The sequence below is a fragment of the Amphiura filiformis genome, chromosome 20 (genome assembly GCF_039555335.1).
Source record: "Amphiura filiformis chromosome 20, Afil_fr2py, whole genome shotgun sequence".
Lineage (NCBI taxonomy): Eukaryota > Metazoa > Echinodermata > Ophiuroidea > Amphilepidida > Amphiuridae > Amphiura > Amphiura filiformis.
The window spans coordinates 6,569,783-6,589,549 of record NC_092647.1 but is presented as its reverse complement, the minus strand read 5'-3'; the positions used below and the strand labels follow the sequence as shown (position 1 = coordinate 6,589,549).

The window sequence follows — 19,767 nt, the reverse complement described above, 5'->3', positions numbered from 1 at the left end:
AGATCTCTATGATTATTCTAAACTCTATTTAAAAATAGTGAAAACAAATCAGAGCAAACATTAGCAAAAATACCAGGAGTGTATTGTGTAGGCCTAACTAGTGTGCACTTCACCTACTACGCATAGGGCCATGTGTCCTGACCTCGCCACCCTTAGTGTTACATCAAAAATATTATGAACTTTTACACCAATCGTGTTTCTAATTAGGTTATCTCCACAATTATCAACCCTGAACTAGCAAAAGTATTCATTGTTGGAAAGCTGAAGGCATAAGCAATTCAAATATACACATTTTAACTCATTATACAGGGTGACCTTCAAGTTATACAGGGTGGAATAAAAAAGATTCGGATAAAAAATGGATTACTTAATGCATTGCTTATTACCAACTTGCAGTAATAAACTGGAAGTAAACAACATTCATATGGTTAGAGGATAGGGGGAGCCTACTGACTTTGGAAGCAACCAAAATCACAGCTATTTGGTAATCTCGAATACAGGGTGTCCCAAAGTATATTAGATTTTTTTACAATTCAACATATTTTGAACCGATACATTTTACCCCTAACTCATACAGAAAAATAAGTCCATATTTAGATTCCTCATCAAATTTCCCTTTAGAAAATCTATGCTTTGACTATGATAGGATAAGTAATTAAAATTTTACAGTAACTTTTAGATTTTAAAGACATCCACATTACTTACTAGTGTTTAATATGAAAAAAGGGTTTCAAGCGCTAGCGCCCTAAAAGCAGCACATTTTCAGGTATAGTACAGCTCAACTGATCATACTTTTCCTACATTCGACCTTGCATGATTTTTGAGTTGACACAGTCATGAAAATAACTATAGATACTTGACAAGACCATTAGTAGCCCAGTTCTGAACCTTTTCATTGATCATTCATAACAATAGGTATCTGATGGATCAGTGAAGATAAGAAGGGATTATAATATATCCGTAACCTTGATATTATAGTACATCTCGAGGAAAAAGTGCAATGGACATGTTTTCATTTTATGTTTCAAATATCCGCGCATGAAAATTGAGTATTTAACCCAAAAATGAAAATGGAACAATTTATTGGAAATCTGTTTTAACAGATTTTTTTGACATCTTTTTCTGCACTGTATTATACCTAAATTAAGAAATCTGATAAATATTCAAAGAAAATATAGGTCATCCAAAAAATTGTGATTTTTACACATTTTGGGGCAAAAAAGGAAAAATAAGCAAAAATATCAAAATCTGTCTAACAGTTTCATTCATCAAGTCATAACAAACGGCCTACATGCTTAATTTCTAATAAAATATTGAAATTGTGAAAATATAGGTATTTATTGATTTTCATGTTTTTTCTTGCAAATATGCTAATAATATGCAAATTATGAAATTGCAAAATAAAGTTTCTACATAGCATACATCTTTCAAGTATGATGTTCAAAATGACAGACATCAAAAAGAGATTCGATGAAATGTAAAGGTGTAGTAACAATTTTGGCATGGACTGTCTGGTTAGGCAAAGTACGGTAAGTTGAGCTGTACCATTTTATTAAAAAATGTTATGCTTTCTCCAATTTTTCCGCCCTTTTTTCTTTACTAATTCTTTTTGCCGCCCATTGCTTTTTTGCCGCCCTGTTTTTGCCGCCCTTCTTCCGCCGCCCTTGATTTTTGCCGCCCACTTTTTTACCCTGGGCTGGCGCCTAAAGCCACCCCCAAAATATGCGCATGTTTTAGATGCTAAATAGAGTCCAAATCCAATTTACAGCCTTTACTACAACAGCAGATTATGCACTAAAAATATCAATCCCATAGAGTTTGTGTGTACCACATCCCCCACCACCGCCACCCTGCCCATTCTGCATTCTATGAAGCAGAATGTCAGTATTAAAAAGGTTAAAGACTTTCTTTTTACAGGGTTGAAAGTGCATGTTATTTAGCAATTAAATGAGACCGCAAGCATGACAATAACTTCTTGATTGGCAGAGATATCATCATTGAGTCGAATTCAATTTGAGTCAAATTTGGAAAAATGTAACATCGCCACCTTTTTTGGGTGGCGAGTTCAAGACGCATGACCATAGTGCTTTTGGATGCATTTGCATCACAGAGGATTGATTCATTTTCCTTGTGTGTTGATGCATTTATTATTTGCTCATATTTTCGTTGATGCAGGATTGAATGCATCATATGCATCAACATCTCAGTGTGCATGCATTTTGTACAATTTCACTCCCAACAGGTTATATGCAGTGATTAACCCTAACCCGCCTGTATACTACAAAATACTACTTGATATATGCGCTGTTCGTGCATGCATCCCACGTGGTGTGATGACGCAATCGCCCTAAGTGATATATAGGCACGGTTTAAGCTGGCCAGCGAAGCCCAAGACCGTGGCAAAGTGTCGCTGACCCAGTGCCTGGCATGCGAGGGGTCTTGGGTTGAATCCCACCCAGAGCAAACAACTTCTTTCTTTCTTTTCTCTCTTTATTCTTTCCTTCCCGTCGTAAAAAGCCCTTAGGGGTTAGGTTAACCTATAAATACATTGATAGTTCATGCAAACAGAATTACACATTTACAGATTTTATTTTTGTACTTCATAAAATATTTTTAATTTTTTGTACTTTCTTCAATGTTCATTAACATAATTACCAGCTCTACAAAACCTACTCCCCATTCCAGAAAAATACAGCACTGATTTTTTGAGATTAAAAAATACTAACTTCTGCCACATGAAACACAGCTCAATGCTAATTATTCATTTAGTACTAACTGGTAATAAACGTGCTGTTAAATGTCACTATTTGGCCAAATTTAAGAATTAAAGAGTCAAAAACATGTAATTTTGGGTGTTCTTCACATGCTGTGACAATCAAGTCTAAAGACTTGTGCGAAGTCTAATTTCAATTTATGCATGCTATATTTTTTGGAAAATAGTGAACTTTTATTTCCAGTTAGTACTAAATAAATGATTAAGATTAAATTATGTTTCATTTGGCAGAAATTAATATCATGTATTTTTCTGGAATGGGAAGTAGACTTCCAGACAAGAATAATAATCTTCAAATTCAAATAATTACATACAGTCTGTGTTAGAAATGAGGTGGGTCCGCTGGCCAAAAGAAGCCAGTGAAAATCACTGCAAGCCTGCTGATACATTATCCAGTCTGTGAAATTTTATTACCATAGTCAGTAAAATTGAGTCAATACTGACTTCAAAAATTGATCCTCCCTGCTATTTGGTATGAATTGTGAGTCTTAAAAAAATGGACTATTCCAGTTGAAAACCACACTACCCCTGTGGAAGATGTTAGTAAGATCTTCAACAGTTTGGAGTATGTATTTCAAATGGAATGAACATGAACACATTAATTAGGCAGCTCTTAAAATTTCACACACCCTCTGAGAATGATTGAACCTGAATCTTGTAAAGAGGGAGGATGAGTTTCAAATAGATTTGCTTAATGTGCTAATTCCATTTGATATTCATACTCCCCTGTGGAAGATAATTCCCAAATCTTCCACATGGGTAGTGTGGACCTTAAATGGAATAGCCCTGTGTGGATCGGTGTAATATTGATATCTTAAAATATGTATTACAGTATATCAAAAACAATCTGAAGATTCATATGTAGCGGGGAATTGTAAAGCTGAGAGTAATGTAGACTTCTAAGCTATTAAATATTTGTACTTTCACCTGACCTTGTGCGTCATCATGACCATGTGATGTCATCACTCGGTAGACCTAGGACATAGGCTCAGAGCATCAACAAGAGCCGACAACGTCTGCTAGGTCAGGTGAAAGTATTCCTGGTGAGAATAATATTCAGTAGCATAGAAGTCTGAATTGCTCTCTGTTATTATTATATCACTTTTGCAACAGAGCTCAAAATTGATGAGGGCCAGTATAAGTATATTCTTAGGCCTAATGGCCCTCAAAATATTGGCTTAGTCTTTCTAACACTGCATACAGTAACTGTAAGAACAAAATTAATATTGCATAGTAAAACTGATTGGAAATAACAAAAACAATTATGAAACAACAACATATTTCACGAGCAGATGGATAAAAGGACATTGCCTGATTCACAGCATCATACTCCCACTTTTCTCCACAAAAAAAAATTGAGATTTTTATACCACTGGAAACCTCTGGCTACATAATGTTTATGTATGAAAATTGCAGATTAATTAATTTAGCAAAAATATCGTGAAATATGAATCAGAAGGAAATGATCACACATTGTCTATGGAGCAGTGTAATACACCAAATCATGCGTAACTCGCAAACGCAAGGATATCTACTGAAAAATGTCATAAAAAGAGAATGCTAGGATCACGAAATAGTCAAGTGCAAAACAAAGATGACATAAAAATGAAGTATTATAAATTTTATATAAAGATTAAAAACACAACCCAGTCTATGAGAAAAATATAAAGACCCCTACAATAGTTGTTCATGCTTATTGAAAATGTCATACAAGGCAAAAATGCTTAATCACCCTCCACATGATTTTCAATAAGGGGAAAATCAAATATGTACATCCATATCAAAACGATGCACTTTCAATAAGGGGAAACAATCATGATAGTACATATTGATGGTTACAACAAGTTTGCAGTTGAACAATTACAAAACTGTCAAGAGCTAATCCTGACAGAAAAAAAGCAAACCAACTTTCTATACTGATAGTAATATTGCTACAGATTAAGGGTTTCAACTGTCAAGCTTTCATCAGGATTAGCTCTGTCTTCTTCATGAAAATATTATTGGGATTTCTGCATAAAGCCGGTGCCAATCCTGACAAAAACTTTACAGTTTTATATTTGTTAGACGGGAATCTGTAAAAACTCTCAATATGTAAACTGGTAGTATTGTTCATTTTCACAAACCATACACATTGATAGGTGTGTGACATGATTGACAACCTTGCCCACTCACTTTAATGCAGAATTTGGTATTGGGTGAAAGCTTGTATTTTTTTCATTACCCGAGCAAAATTTTCGGCAGTATGAACAAAAACATGATGGTCTGATGGTTGTAGCCCTGCTTCTAGAATTCAAACTGCTGGAGCAATTTAACTCAAAGCTTGGAATAAGAATTATTCTTAGTCAGTGGGAGTGGTCTATTACGTAGACACATAATCTGATTGGACAATCGCATGATTTTGGGTGCCGTCTATCAGGCTGTAGACAACCCCACATCACTATGAGTGTTGATAACGCGTAACAAGCTCATAGAGGTGTGCGTATGTATCGCGTTGTATGTGTAGACGCAGTGCAGAATTTATCGTAGTGGATACTGGCTGCGCCGGCATCCACTACTCAAAATGTTGGACCTACCTGTCGTCTATCACATGGTAGAGGATAGTCAAAATAAAAATTCCTATCGTTTATTCTCTAATTGGATGATGGGCCTCATTTTGAGGTAGTGAAAAACCCTTGATAGAATGGGACCACCCACCTTTAAAAATCAGACCACCAACCTTTAACACAAGAAAGTTCACCAACTGCAATCCAATTTTCACATCAATTCTGTATTATTTTGTGAGCTGATAACATCAAAGCAAATTTCAGCGTTTGCAGTACTAATAAACTGCCAAATATGTTCCGCCAATTCAATTTGAGTTTTCGATATGTGCAATTCCTAATTGCAACTACTGAAAAATGCTGTGATCTTTAAAAGAAATAACCAATATACAACACTAGTTACAGTGTGATAAAAAGAAAACAAGTTTTTGGAATATGCCACCAGGATCATATGTATATTTGTCCAACAATTCCTGTACTATCCCATGCCTAGTAGACCCACATACACACACTTCAGAGTTGATAATAACTTTATATTAATGTAAAAACCTGCACATGTTTACATAATTATGCTATTTTTAAATACATAATGCAATGTTTCGTTGTACAATCTTTGCTAAAATGTTAAAATATACTTTAAGTGGTGAGTCACTGATTTGATTAGAAAATATAACTTAATTTAGATTTTTTAAATATTTCAGTATTGATTGTTCAAATTAATTTTGTCCTATATTATACAAAGATCCAGGTTTCCAAAACCTACACTTGGGTCAATGAGTTTATGGGCCTACAATTGGCTCTGTGACACTTGTGATGAATGGGCTTTTGCAACATTTAAAAGTCATGCTTGTGAAATGGCCCAAACATTTTGGTACTCCTGCTCACACTCACTGCCACCAAGAAACAAAGTATTTAGTTGGGTTTGACATATAACACTTGAATAGCAATCAATGCACAGATAACATGAATGTTGTCAATAAACTGGTACATTTTTAAAAATTTTATTCAAAATAAAGTTCAACTTACTCTATTTGATTTTACACACTACTTTCAAATCAAATCAATGATCCACCAGTTTTGTCTGATCACCAATTAGGCTGTTCCAATTGAAATCCACACTACCCTTGTGGAAGATTTTGGAAATATATTCCATAGAGGGAGTATGTTTTTCTATTATAATTGGTCAAGGTTAATCACTTTGAAACCCATAGTCCCCCTGTATTATGGTTTTACCCATATCTTACACAACTGGAGTGAGTATTTCAAATGGAAGTTATCCAATTGTCTATTGTATTCAAAACTCATACTCCCTCTGTAGAAGACTTTAGCTAAATCTTCCACAGGGGAGTGTGGATTTTAAATGGAATGGCCCATTACCACCTTCTGTGACATAAGTTCAACCTGTAATCAATGAAAGTATGTGGATATATTTCCTTCAAGAAACCAAAATTGTTTAATATCTGCCTTTGCTGCAAAAAATGCACAAGATACTCAATTTGGTCCTCACATGATAATCCCATTATGATTAGTCTCCCATTGGGATTGCACAGGGATATATAGAGAGCTATATATAATATAACTATAGCCTATATATCTACCTCCAGTCACCGGCACTAGCTTTGAAGAAGTTCAGTGTGTGCTGTGTTGGCTTAGCGTGTACATATGTGGCATGTTGATCGCACACGTAAAAGTATGTACACACACCAAGTAACTCTAAGCTGACTCAGAACGCGCTGAACTTCAAAGCTACTACCAGTGACTGGAGGTAGATATATAGCTCCCTTCCTGGAGCATTCTCTTCTATATTAGCAAAGATATCTTTCCAAAAGGAAGTGTACAACATTCACTCTATTAAACGCCCCCTTAAGTCAGCTAAAAACTGGCATGTCATGATCACATAATTTCATGGACAAATCATGATCACAAAATTGCATGGACAAATCCTATTCTAACTTACTTAATTCATCGCCACGTTATAGTGGAATGTTCATATATTTAAATAAATAAAGCACATTCTTGACTTAAAATGCACTTACAGATCTAATTTCATAGTATTTTCCGATATAAGGTCCCTGAACGTGTCGCCATGTAGTATTTCAAAACAGGAGTTGTATTTCTGGCAGTCGTAATTTGTGATTATTTTTTCATTGAAATTCATTTCTAATAAACGTCCACTTTTCAAAAATACAACCCCGGGTGTTTAATAGAGTATGCCTATTTCACACTCAAAACAGATTTGGCAGTGAGTCACTAACAAAATGTTCACAATATGTGATATGATCTGATCCGCTCAGTCCAATGTTGGAGCAATGAAAAATGATTTAATATCAAAAATTGGGCAGTTCGAAATACCATAATTTGCAAGTTTACTGAACAAAATATGATATTGCCAAGGTGACTCAATTTTCAAAACTTCTCACACTGGGTTGAGTACATCAGATCGTTTCACATTGAGCTATTGCAGTTGAAATCCATACATAGGGGTGTAGATTTCAAATGGAGTCACCCATACAGGCAATCCCATTTGAAATTCATACTCCCTGTGTGGAAGATCAAGGTCATGTCTTCCATAGGGGGTGTATGAATTTCAACCGGAATAGCCCAAAATCAAACAATATTTCTTGCACCACACCGGTCTGCAACGATAGCCATCACGATTGATGAGATTCCTGAGGCGGTGACTCCGGTGACTCAGCTATGTCATCGTGTAGTCTATGGACTGGTTTTTGGCACACAAAGAACACACAGTCATACTCGTACCTCAGCATGGAGCATCTGTCCTGTATGTAGGTTGAAGGCACTGAAGGTTCTTCTCTCTGACAAGGATAGAGGATTGAGGTAAGAAAGGATATCAATATTTTCAATCAAAATAATAGAGTTATTACACAGCATTTGGACATTCTGCATCACATAATTACCAGTCATTACCAGACATCCTAGGATCTGTTGTATCATTACCAAGGCTGGGTTTTTTGGGTCATTTTGTGCCCGGGTACCCTATGTAATTTATGGGCGGATACTCGGGTACCAGGGTAGAAGTATAACCAGGGATCAAGTTAAAGTGAAGTGCGAAATATTCAAAATGATTTTGTAGCTAGGGACCAAGTGCCAATGAACTTTTCATGCAAACTGGGCCAGAGCCAGGCTTGTTGGTTTGCTTGTTTTATTTCTTCTTTTGTCTGGGTTACTCATTCAGTGGATGTTTTAAGGTATCCTATGTTCTTCCATGAGGCCGAGGCTTGTAAAGGTATTAAATAATGACCTTCAGATAACCAGTACCAGAAATTCCAACCAAGGTATCTAAGGGTGGGGTGGGTACCAGTAAGGGGCAGGTACCTGAGAGCCCACCCTAATATCCCAGTCTTAATCATTACCCAGCATGGTCCTACTGATGTTAACCTATGCATTCACTTTTTGTCACAAGAGTTAACTGCAGTACCGTACTTAAAGTGTCATCCCCGGATGCCAGTGGTCCGAAGTGATTTTGCAGGAAAAGCCTGAAAAAGTGTTCAAAATTAGGCTATAAAGCCTCAAAATAGGCTGAAAATAAATAAAAGTACGGAAATTTGGAGTAACAAAAAGTTATCAGAGAGCCATTCAGAGATCTGTAACTTCCAAACTACACTATGCCTCCCCACATACAATCTTTTCCACTTACAGAATATTTACTAATACATACAGTACCTCCAACTAATGCTAAAATCATGATTCTCTTACCAAAAATTCAAATCCCATATCTGTGATAACTCTCCTGACAACATCATAGCCAAGTTCTATGGACATTTCTTTTGGTAAGTTATCAAAATGGTATAAAAGAGGCCCTGAAACAAACAATAGAACATATTCAATTAAACAATGGATATTTTACAATCAAGACTTTACTACATAGTATAGCTGCTAATCTGAAGTATTGTGCAGACTTCTGACTGAAGCATGTGAGTTTCCACAAATGAAGTACAAGGTCCATTGTTGATTTTAAGACATAAGAGCCATTTCGGATTTAACCCCTGACCACTAGATGTCACAAAAGGTCATACAGGGATAAAAAATTTAAAATGCTCCGATACTGTTGACAGATTATATCAAATTACTCGTCTGATCACAAAGATTAAAACAATGTATAGTTTGTGCTATCTACAACCTATCGTTATGGAGTTATTCTACGCCAAATCATTATTTTTATATCAGATTTTTGCTTGTACATGTACAGGAGTAACAATTTATTTCAAAATTTGGAAAGAAATGGTGGCAAATTATTTGTACAGCTGAAAAGAATTGCAAAAAGAATCAGTTTGCCTATCTACTGTATTAACCTAGAGGGCAAACAAGATCACAAAGGCCAATGGATGATCAAAGGTCACTGTTGATTTTTGATTCCATTGCATATAACAAGTAAAATAAACAGTTTAGAAGTTCTATACCAGTTCTTGATTCTTGTGTCAAGATGAGGAATTTGCCATCATTTTTGCCCAAATCAAAGCAAGTTGAAATTTTTGATCCCTTTACAACCAAGAACGGTACATTTTTACTTAAAAATGATGTTTCTGTAGGACCAAATCGCAGTATACAATTTCCATTGGACAGTTAACACCAAAATTCATTTTGAATTTGGTCAAAAGTAGTGCAAAACTGCATATTGTTGGTCACTTTGCTTGGGGATTAATGCTCTGTGCTAGCCATAGGCTTCCACATAAAAAGTTCCAAGTTTTGAGATATTTTCTCAAAATATCAAGATCTATCTTAAAGGAGTATTTTGTGATCCTAGCATCCTCTATTTATGTCATTTTTCATTCAATACCCACGAAAAAAACCTATTCCCAAAATTTCAGTTGATAATTCCGATTTTGCGTTCGCGAGTTATGCATGATTATGTGTATTACACTGCTCCATAGACAATGCGTTGTAATTTCGTTCTGGTGCACCAGGACGAAATTCAAATTTCACGATATCTTTGCTAAACTAATTAATCTGCAAGAAATATTTTGTACATAAACATTATGTAGCCAGAGGTTTCCAGTGATATAAAAATCTCAACTTTTTTGAGAAAAGTGGGGGATGAGGCTGTGGATCATGAAATGCCCTTTTAAGAACCAATACTGGGCTTGTTTGTACTCTCCTAGAGATTAACGCTCAGCATGCTAGCATAGGCTTCAACATAAAATGTCCAAGTTTGGAGATATTTTCTCAAAATATCAAGTACTATCTTAAGAACCACTGAACCAATACTAGGCTTGTGTGTACTCATTAATGCATTTTTCATGCTGATTCCAAATATGGTTATGAAAATGTACAATCCTGAAATGTTTTAATTTAAAATAAAATGGAACTTGTCGTCTTCATTGGGCACCCACATGGAGAGAGTAAACAGGAAGACTTACCTAAATTGATCCAATAGCCACCTGGCTTTAGAATCTTGTAGATATTTTCTATATAAGCTAATACATTATGGGCTGTGTCTATAAAGTAGGATGTAGCTACACAGTCCCATCTCTCTGTAGTATACATAGACAAAGAAATGACACAAATAATTAATTCATGTCTTCATTGTTTTAGAACTAGTATTTGAAAACAAGTCTAAAATATATTTGTATAATTTAAGTTGTAGTATTAATTTGCAACTTAAGGTCTGTAAAGCACCTTGAGGTGTTGCGTAAGACATTACATAAATGCAGTTTTGTTGTTGTTGTTGTTATATCAATCTTATTAAGATGTGGTGGATACAAGAACCTGCATGAATAAGCAACCATTCTCGAATACAATGCAGCTTGTGGAATTTGTATCTTAGTTCTCCTTTTAAAATCATACAAAAAGCCCCGTCATTTCATTTGTTTTACCTTTTTCTGAATATATTTCTAAGAAATCTCCAGCTACCATGGAGAAGCTTGCACTGCTTGGTAACAACGCTGGGTTCACGTCAGGGAATCGCACCGGTCTAATTTGATTTGACATTAGTTTGTTGTTGCTGAATTGGCTGATCCATGGGTATAGGGTAAAGGTCTCTACTTCTGGAGTTCTGAAATATAATAGTCATGAAAAAAGTGGCTTTTAAATGATCAGTAAATGTGTAAAATGGGCAACTTTTTATATTATGTTCAAAAATCTATTTATTGACTCATGTTTCTCCAGCAGTAAGTGATAGTATTAGTTATTCTCTGTTTGTTCATGCAATATGAAAATTTGTATGACCTGAGAACAAAGGCTGTATGTGATCCGACTTCAAATCTGTGTTATTATTCTCATGAATTTAATCAAAATATAATGAAATTATAGTCAATAAATTCCACAAATATTTCATCTCCTTGCCAGGGCTAATTGACCGCGTCATCGCCAGTGCGCACCATCTTCTCGCACAATGCAAAGTAGCAAGTCATCTTCATAGGCTCCAGTAAGGGAAAATTACAATGTTGTCCTGCTGGCCTGCTCTCAGAATGATTTTGCCAATTATTTACAATTTGAATGATACAATGACCCAAAATGAAGTTGGTAATGGTTTGCAAGCCTAAAAGTAATGATTTTTTGGCATTCCTTGTCAAAATTGTCAAGGAAGGACAAAAATTACAGTTATGGGGGGGGGGGATTGAAAAGTTATACTGCTGTCCCAATCAATACAAAAACTTTTTCCTGTTCTTTCAAGCCAAAAGGTGCAACTTCATCCCTGGTTCAATATTATGCCATTTCTTATTAACTTACTTGTTGAGTACAAAATGTGATGCAAAGAGCATATAGAGGCTGAATTTGTTGCCTTGACATGTATATCCTCGGTTGGCCATCTCATAGGCTAGTCTCCCTAAGCCTGCACCAGGTACTACATGTAGTACTGATATATTGGATTTATTGATGCACTTACTTGTTGAGTACAAAATGTGATGCAAAGAGCATATAGAGGCTGAATTCATTGCCTTGACATGTATAACCTAGGTTGGCTATCTCATAGGCTAGTCTTCCTAAGCCTGCACCAGGTACTAGTACTGATATATTGGATGTATTGCTGGAATATAAGAAGCAAAAACAAGACAGCATGTCAGATAAAAACAGTTGTTGCATGCCATGTTTAAATATAATGCACACAAAAAGTATCCAAACACTAAAGGTAATATCTTTGAGACACTAAAGGAACTAAATTACCAAATAAATTAGTCAATAGATTTTGTTCTGCATAGTTTGATACTTCACTTGGCATGATGCGACTTTATTTTCCCAACTTAATCCAATTTGAATGAAAGCATTTTAGACATGACAACGGTTTACTGACTTTTCTCTTAAAACACGATAATTATGATCACAGCGAGTGTGTTGATCTGTACCCTGTAATGAGCCAGATACAAAAGCCAGTGGAAATCACCCTGAAGGAAGAAATATCCTAAATGGGACACTTTTGCAATGCATTCTTTTTCCATTCAAATTGGTATAACTCAAGGGGATCAAGTCGCATCCTGCGAATGAGGTGTCAAACAAAATCCGAGAATAAAATTTTCCATCTATTGATTACTTTATTTGGTAATTTTATGTTCAGTGTCTTAAGATATTGCTTGTTTTAAGTGTACTTTTACTTATACTTTTTGCATGCAGTATACATCATGCAAATCTTCCAAGACTGCAACATATATTAATAGTACTAACATGCGTAACTCTTTATTTCAATCATTACATGAAAGAATGGTCACTTACAATGCCAAGGGGGCAAAGGGAAAATTTTCCACACCCCCACCCCTTCAAAAAAAAACCCTTGGGCTTTTCCTCCCCTGCTAGAAAAAAATCACCCAAAATCCCACTATTTGTGCAAATATTGCCAACCCCTCTCCTCCGAAAAAGATCAGGGCCCGCCACAATGTTAACTTGCAAAGTTACCATAAGCCTTTTCGAAGTATGGTCTACACAAAAGGAGGGCAGTCTTCAATCTGGATAAAACCTGGTAAATTCAAAAGAGTTTACCCATTTCGTGCAGCTCCATCCTATTGTGTCCGCCATATCTTGAAAAGGCTAATGTCAAGCTGCAGCTAATAAGAATTCTGTATAGAACCATTTTGTCAGGGATGTAAGTAGCTGTTGAAAAAAATTGAAACGGTGCGAACGAAGCGAGTAAGCCAAACGATTGGTCGGAGTACTATCTTTTTTTATTGGTCTTTTTATGAAGAAATATCAATATCCAATTCTGGAAATGTAAAACAAAAATCCCTCCACCCCGCATTTTGGATCCGGATCCAAAAAAAACCCACAAATCCATAAAAAAAACAAGAGAGGAATTTTTTTGTGCAAACTTACCACTTGTGTGAGGGAAATCTCCTCTGTATTTCTTCAATGATAGGCCCATAGCAGGCATCTCTTTCCTCCCTTCCTTCACTACTCCAGTCTCGTACAAACTGTTTTAGTGTTGTACTGACCTTATCCATGTCAAAGGTCAACACAGGCTTGGGAAAAGAGCCGGAATTCTCACACTGAAATGACAAGTTCGATACATCGAGGGGTTAGTACAAGAAGGCCATATCTGCAATAGCTGCCATATAGACATTTAACAATTTCTTAGGTCTTTAGGGGAAAAATGTGTACCTTCAATACGAAGGGTCAAAATTTTTAAATGATCATAAACTTTTCCTCCCAGCTACACACACTTTAAGAACATATCATTAAATTAATCAAGTTTACTTAAAGGACTGTTAAATATCAAAAATAAAATCATTTGCCATCGCATTTGTATTATATCACAAATTTCAAAAAATCAAAATTATTTGACATCAGAAGGACATTCCTCATATTCAGAATGCAATTCAATATGTCTGATGTGCTTTCATGTCCCAGAAAAATACTGTGCAAACATTGCTATTCATGCCCTTAAGGGCAAACAAACATTTTTTAATTGGCCTTAGTATCACAGTAATGTGACCTACATGGGGAGGGGGAATATGTGACATAAATTAAAATTAGAACCATCATTCCTTTTACAAGTTGTACCCACTCACTACTTGCCTACTGGGTGGGCTAAATACTACTGCACTGAACAGCCAATCAGTCACACTGGAGAGCACAGGTGATGGGGGAGGGAGTTCTTCCTACTTTGACTAGTCAAAGGCAGTTTAAAACAAAATTGCACACGTTATTGTAAAAGCAACTTTTAAGCAGAGCATTTCATGGACTTACATCGGAGGAGGAGTACTGATTGCTATTCTCAAACATTTGGTCAGTATGTTTGACGATAAGTTTGATGATTTCAAAGTTGTGATCTATACACGTTCTAATGTTCTCAAGGTGAGGCAGATAGTCTGGTAATAATTGCTGGTGATGCTCTGGCAAGGAATGAAAACTCTTCTTGGCACGGGATACTCTCTCGTTGACAAAGGTCCTGCAAGAACAAGATACAAAGATTATAATAATTGCTGGTGATGCTCTGGCAAGGAATGGTAACTCTTCTTGGCACAGGACACCCTCTCGTTGACAAAGGTCCTGCAAGAACAAGATACAAAGATGATAATAATTGCTGGCAGTACTCTGGCAAGGAATGAAAACTCTTCTTGGCACAGGACACCCTCTTGTTGACAAAGGTCCTGCAAGAACAAGATACAAAGATGATAATAATTGCTGGCAGTAATCTGGCAAGGAATGAAAACTCTTCTTGGCACAGGACACCCTCTTGTTGACAAAGGTCCTGCAAGAACAAGATACAAAGATGATAATAATTGCTGGCAGTACTCTGGCAAGGAATGGAAACTCTTCTTGGCATGGGATACTCTCTCATTGATAAATGTCCTGCAAGAACAAGATACAAAGATGGCAAATATTGCTGGTTATGCTCTACCAAGGAATAAAAACATTTTTCTTGTTATTTTGCAATAATGAAAGACCGAAAATGTGCCAAATAGTATTTGGGGTGAGAGTTTAGACTGTGTAGTACTCAGAGTCTTAGCCAGAAATCAGAAACCACCCGTCCAAGCAGACACCAAAATTTGACCCTCAAATATAAAACAACTTGTCTATACCCATGGAAGGGTCAAATATGTCCTGATTTGGCCTTTACATGTCACTCTGAATTAGTCTCAAGTGTATATAACCTTAAAATCATCTGTTATAGAGCTATCATATCTGTAAAATCCATTAAATCCACCCGTCTAAAATTAGATTAGGCGGTCTTAAAGACAGGTGGATGCATGGCTGGCTAAGACCTTGGTAGTACTTTAGGATTTTACTGTTCTAGATTTAAGGTAAACTTATACTATAATAGAAAACTTTGATTAAAAAGTGCAGTGGTAACTGTGGTATGGGTATCAAAATGACCAAATCATGTATGTCCTCTCTGACTTGCTATTCGCCATCCCATGTTTTGAGATGTCAGAGCAACCTTGGACTATAGTATACGGCAAAGACCTTCAGCAGTGTCCGACTGCTCTACCTGATTATCGTGTAAAAAGAACAGGTCACTCTTGGGCACAAGGTGCTATATGCAGTTTGATCAGCGAATGATGTGCCGTATTAAAACAAAACACCTATTCAGCCTCAGGACTTCAGCTATGTGACCTCGATGGCCATAAAATGTGACACGATCTGGTCCATGGGGGCCAAAGGAGGCATTTTTGAAAATTGAGTTACTGTCTGTGTAATCATTTAATACATAAAACCTTTACATAAAATAGGCTTAGGCTATCATTTACTGAAAATACCCAGTGCCGTACTATTATGCTGACTTTCCTATTCGGCGAGGAGGACGATTTCGACCTCCTTGTTTATTTACAAACAGAGAGGTAGACAAAGGGTCTGTCAAAACTGTTCCGCTTGTCCAAATACTCAAGTATTAAAAGGATGGTCCACAATAGAGTGATTCACGCAACATGAATAGGGGATTAAAAAACTGTGAAGTAGGACCATGTGCTTCTTTTGTCCACTTTGCCATCAAGATTTCGAATAGAAACAGTTCAGACCCAGAACAAGATCATGTCAGAAATTACCGTAACCACTCGGGTATAAGCCCACCCCCCTAGATGGGCAATTTAACTTAAAAATGTGGGTGGGCTTATAACCGGGATGGGGCTAGTATAGTAGTTGAATTTAAAAATAAGAAAAATCTTCCCCATTGTATATAATGGCCAATGTATCAGTAATTTCTATCATCTTTGTCAATTAAAAAAAAATTTAAGTATGAAATATAAATTTTTAACTGATATTTTTTAAATATTTGTTCTTAAATGTGAAAACAAAGCATTCATATGATTTACAAACAAAATTTGTATAGGGACTGAATTGGTTACAGCCAGTGCTGTACGGTGCGACCATTTTAGGCGCATTGGCGACTAGATTTTTCTGATGGCGACTAAATATTCAATCCCTGGCGCCAATGGCGACCAACTATTGAAGCTTTTAATCGCCAGCAATTTATGCAAAACATGTATGTAATGTAGCATTCAAGAGTATGAATGTATGCTATGAATATATGTGCATTTATCATGTCTCAATGGGACTTCCTGGAAAACATATAGGCCTACACTGTACATGCTGTGTGGAGTACATGTATGTAGCGTTCAATGGGAATATGTAGTGAGTACAGCAGCTATCATTCAACGCACATGGCTGTTCAGTTGGCACCTCAGATTTTTTACCTGGGAGCAAAATTTGGGCGCCTAAATTTATAAAGTTCGGAGCCATTGGCTCCTCAATCAGGTTTTGCACCGTACAGCACTGGTTACAGCAGTAAAGCTTATGGCAACAGTTATGTCACTTTTGAGTTGCACTTGTACTCACTTGGATTATAACACACTCCAAATTGTTGCTTGGGTGTACACAGAAGTTTGGGTGTATAATCGCTGTCAAAAACCGTTCTGCATTCCAACAAAAAAGCTATTTTCCAGTGGCGTTTTTAGCACAGTTTCTCTCGCCACACACTCGTATTTATTTACCTCTGCTAATGCCGATTGACTTAGTCTCCTCGCCGGCTAGTTTGGTTCCGCTCCGCCACACAGACACCAAACTGTCTGCGAAGGAGACTATAGGTTTACTTCCGTTGTCCAGCTTGTCCATGCAAACAAGGTTCGCGATGACCTGGAATTTTCGACGGTGTAGGCGCGAGAAATTAGATTTTTTTGCACATTTCCAGTGCACATCCAGAAGCTTGTGTATTGTAGGAGAGAGGTAAGTAAGTTTATATTATCACGTATAGGGGATTGCAGGTAATTATACAAAATGATTTAGTGGTGAAAAATATCCTGTAAAACACAGAGTGGTCGTGAACAAGTTCAGGATGACAATATCGACATCCTCCCCGAATAGGAAAGTAACAGCGTTAGTACGGCACTAGTAGGCTTATACCCGAGTGCACCCTTGTTCCCCGAATGGTTTGAAAAATAGGGGGTGGGCTTATAGCCGAAGGTGGGCTTATACCCGAGTGGTTACGGTAATATTTTGTTCTGGGACTGGGTCTGATTATTCGGACTAGAAAACACCAAAGGTATAGCATACTTCATTACTTGGTTCTTAAGGGGGTACTACACCCCTGTGGTAAATTTGTGACTATTTTTGCATTTTTTCAAAAAAATAATAACACACTGGTAACAAAAGTTATGTATATTATTGGGGCAAGGAATCCAATTACTACACTGAAATTTCAGTGACTCAAGACAAGCGGTTCAGTATATATGATATGAAATGAGGTACATCCTAGTGGTACCTTGTTTCTTATCATAAATAAGAAACCGCTTGTCTTGGGTTACTGAAATTCCAGTGTGGCAATTGGATTCCTTGCCCCTATAATATACATAACTTTTGTTACCTCTGTGTTATTAGTTTTTGAGAAAAATACAAAAATAGACACAAATTTATTGAGGGGTGTAGTACCCCCTTAAGGTTTTTTGATGTCTATTTTTTTATGTATTTTACTGTTTTTTTACTCTGTATTTTTACCTTTACCTCAGTTTCAAATTTGCCGCCTTTGGCCCCTATGGACCAGATCGTGTCACAAATGATATATGAGTTTTATTAAAAATTTAAGAAAGCTTAAATAAATTTTATTTTTGGCTACAATTTTTAGATTCGACAGCTCATCACATGCATCATGATTCGTGAAATAAGACCAAATTATTGGAATTACTTACTTGTAAGATTTAAAAGCCGATATAACTCGGAAAAAGTGATTTCTTTCTTGCATTTCGCCATTTCTATCACCGTTTTGCGGAACAGCTTCTTCCGTAATGGGCTGCGCCATATTGTTTTGCTCCCAGCATGCTTTGCGGGACACATCTTGTTTCCGGTTGTCTGGTGCCCAGTGTTGCGGCGCCACCACCATGCACCATTTTCATATCCAACCCATCTAAAGCAATAGGTGGCGCCTATTCTGTTTCTATTTAACATATGTTTTGCATCACGGTTTTCAAAAAAGATATATGAATGTTTAAACGTATTTATAGGCCCTACTATATCACCCTTTTTAAAGGTTATAGACCTACCGTAGGCCTATAGGTTTAAAAACCTATACGGTAGGTCTATAACCCGACATTATACTGAAGCCTAAACCTTTTCTGTAAAACGTTGTGTGTTTGCGGCATTGGCCCCCGGGCATTGGCCCTACTTCATCAATAGAGTTATGGTACATACATTGTACTGCAGTCCGGACTGCAGTTACTGTCCGTTTTCCTATACACAATACACATTGACGCGCGACCTTTACAAATAGTGTGTGTATAGAAGTAGGCCTATATGAATTTGCCTAAACATCACTGTGTGAAAAATAACCGGCCAATATTTAAAGTATTCTCCAAACTTCTAGCAAATATATTTCTCTAACATGACCTAAAATTACAGCTAGGTTAGATGTTCAGAAATAGTCGCACTTTCGTAAAATATGAGTGAGTGCAACTGTGCAAGGCATAGCTAGCTCATTGCTAGCCAACTCCCCGTGTTAATTGAATGGAGATTTGACCGAAAATATTAGCTAATATTGGTAACGGACCGCTCAGTTCTGAAGGATGCCACAAAAAAACGGTACAAGCTACATTTAAAGTATTCTATGAAATCTAGAAAATATAGTTTTGTAACATGTCCTAAATTTTTAGCTAATTTAGGTGTTTGGAAATAGTCGCACTTTTGTGTTTTAGGAAGGATATGTAAACGACAGATAACACCAAAAAATATGAAGAAATTATTTCCAAACCGTGTTAAGTCAACAATCAATCATCATGTTGCTCATTTTCAAGAATGCTGGTTGACAAAAAGCAGACCATTGTCTCATTTCGTGAACAAAGGTCCACATACCATTGTTTCCTTGCGTTTCCTTTATAATCGGTTACCCAACTGAAGCTAATACCAGCTCATTGCAAAAACCGCACATATAAAACAGACACATGTGCGGATTTAATTTTGCAATGAGTGTTATCTTGGTTTAATAGCTTTTAATGGGGTTTTGTCCTCCAAAGGTCGTGGTGAATTCTACTGTATACATGACTGCATCATGACTTACTTTATCAATATACATTATAACAC

The 19,767-nt window shown here is 36.5% G+C and overlaps 1 protein-coding gene across 1 annotated transcript; it reads right to left on the bottom strand.

The window, feature by feature from the left end:
* Window positions 1–6,892: 6,892 nt before the first annotated feature.
* On the bottom strand, window positions 6,893–18,523 carry LOC140141845 (carnosine N-methyltransferase-like). The gene is made up of 8 exons (XM_072163713.1): window positions 18,384–18,523; window positions 14,449–14,650; window positions 13,576–13,748; window positions 12,161–12,301; window positions 11,148–11,326; window positions 10,692–10,805; window positions 9,031–9,134; window positions 6,893–8,129 (listed from the first exon to the last, which is right to left on the bottom strand). The coding sequence occupies exons 1-8, from the start codon at window positions 18,491–18,493 to the stop codon at window positions 7,965–7,967; spliced, it is 1,188 nt and encodes a 395-aa protein (XP_072019814.1). The 5' UTR covers window positions 18,494–18,523; the 3' UTR covers window positions 6,893–7,964.
* Window positions 18,524–19,767: the final 1,244 nt, after the last annotated feature.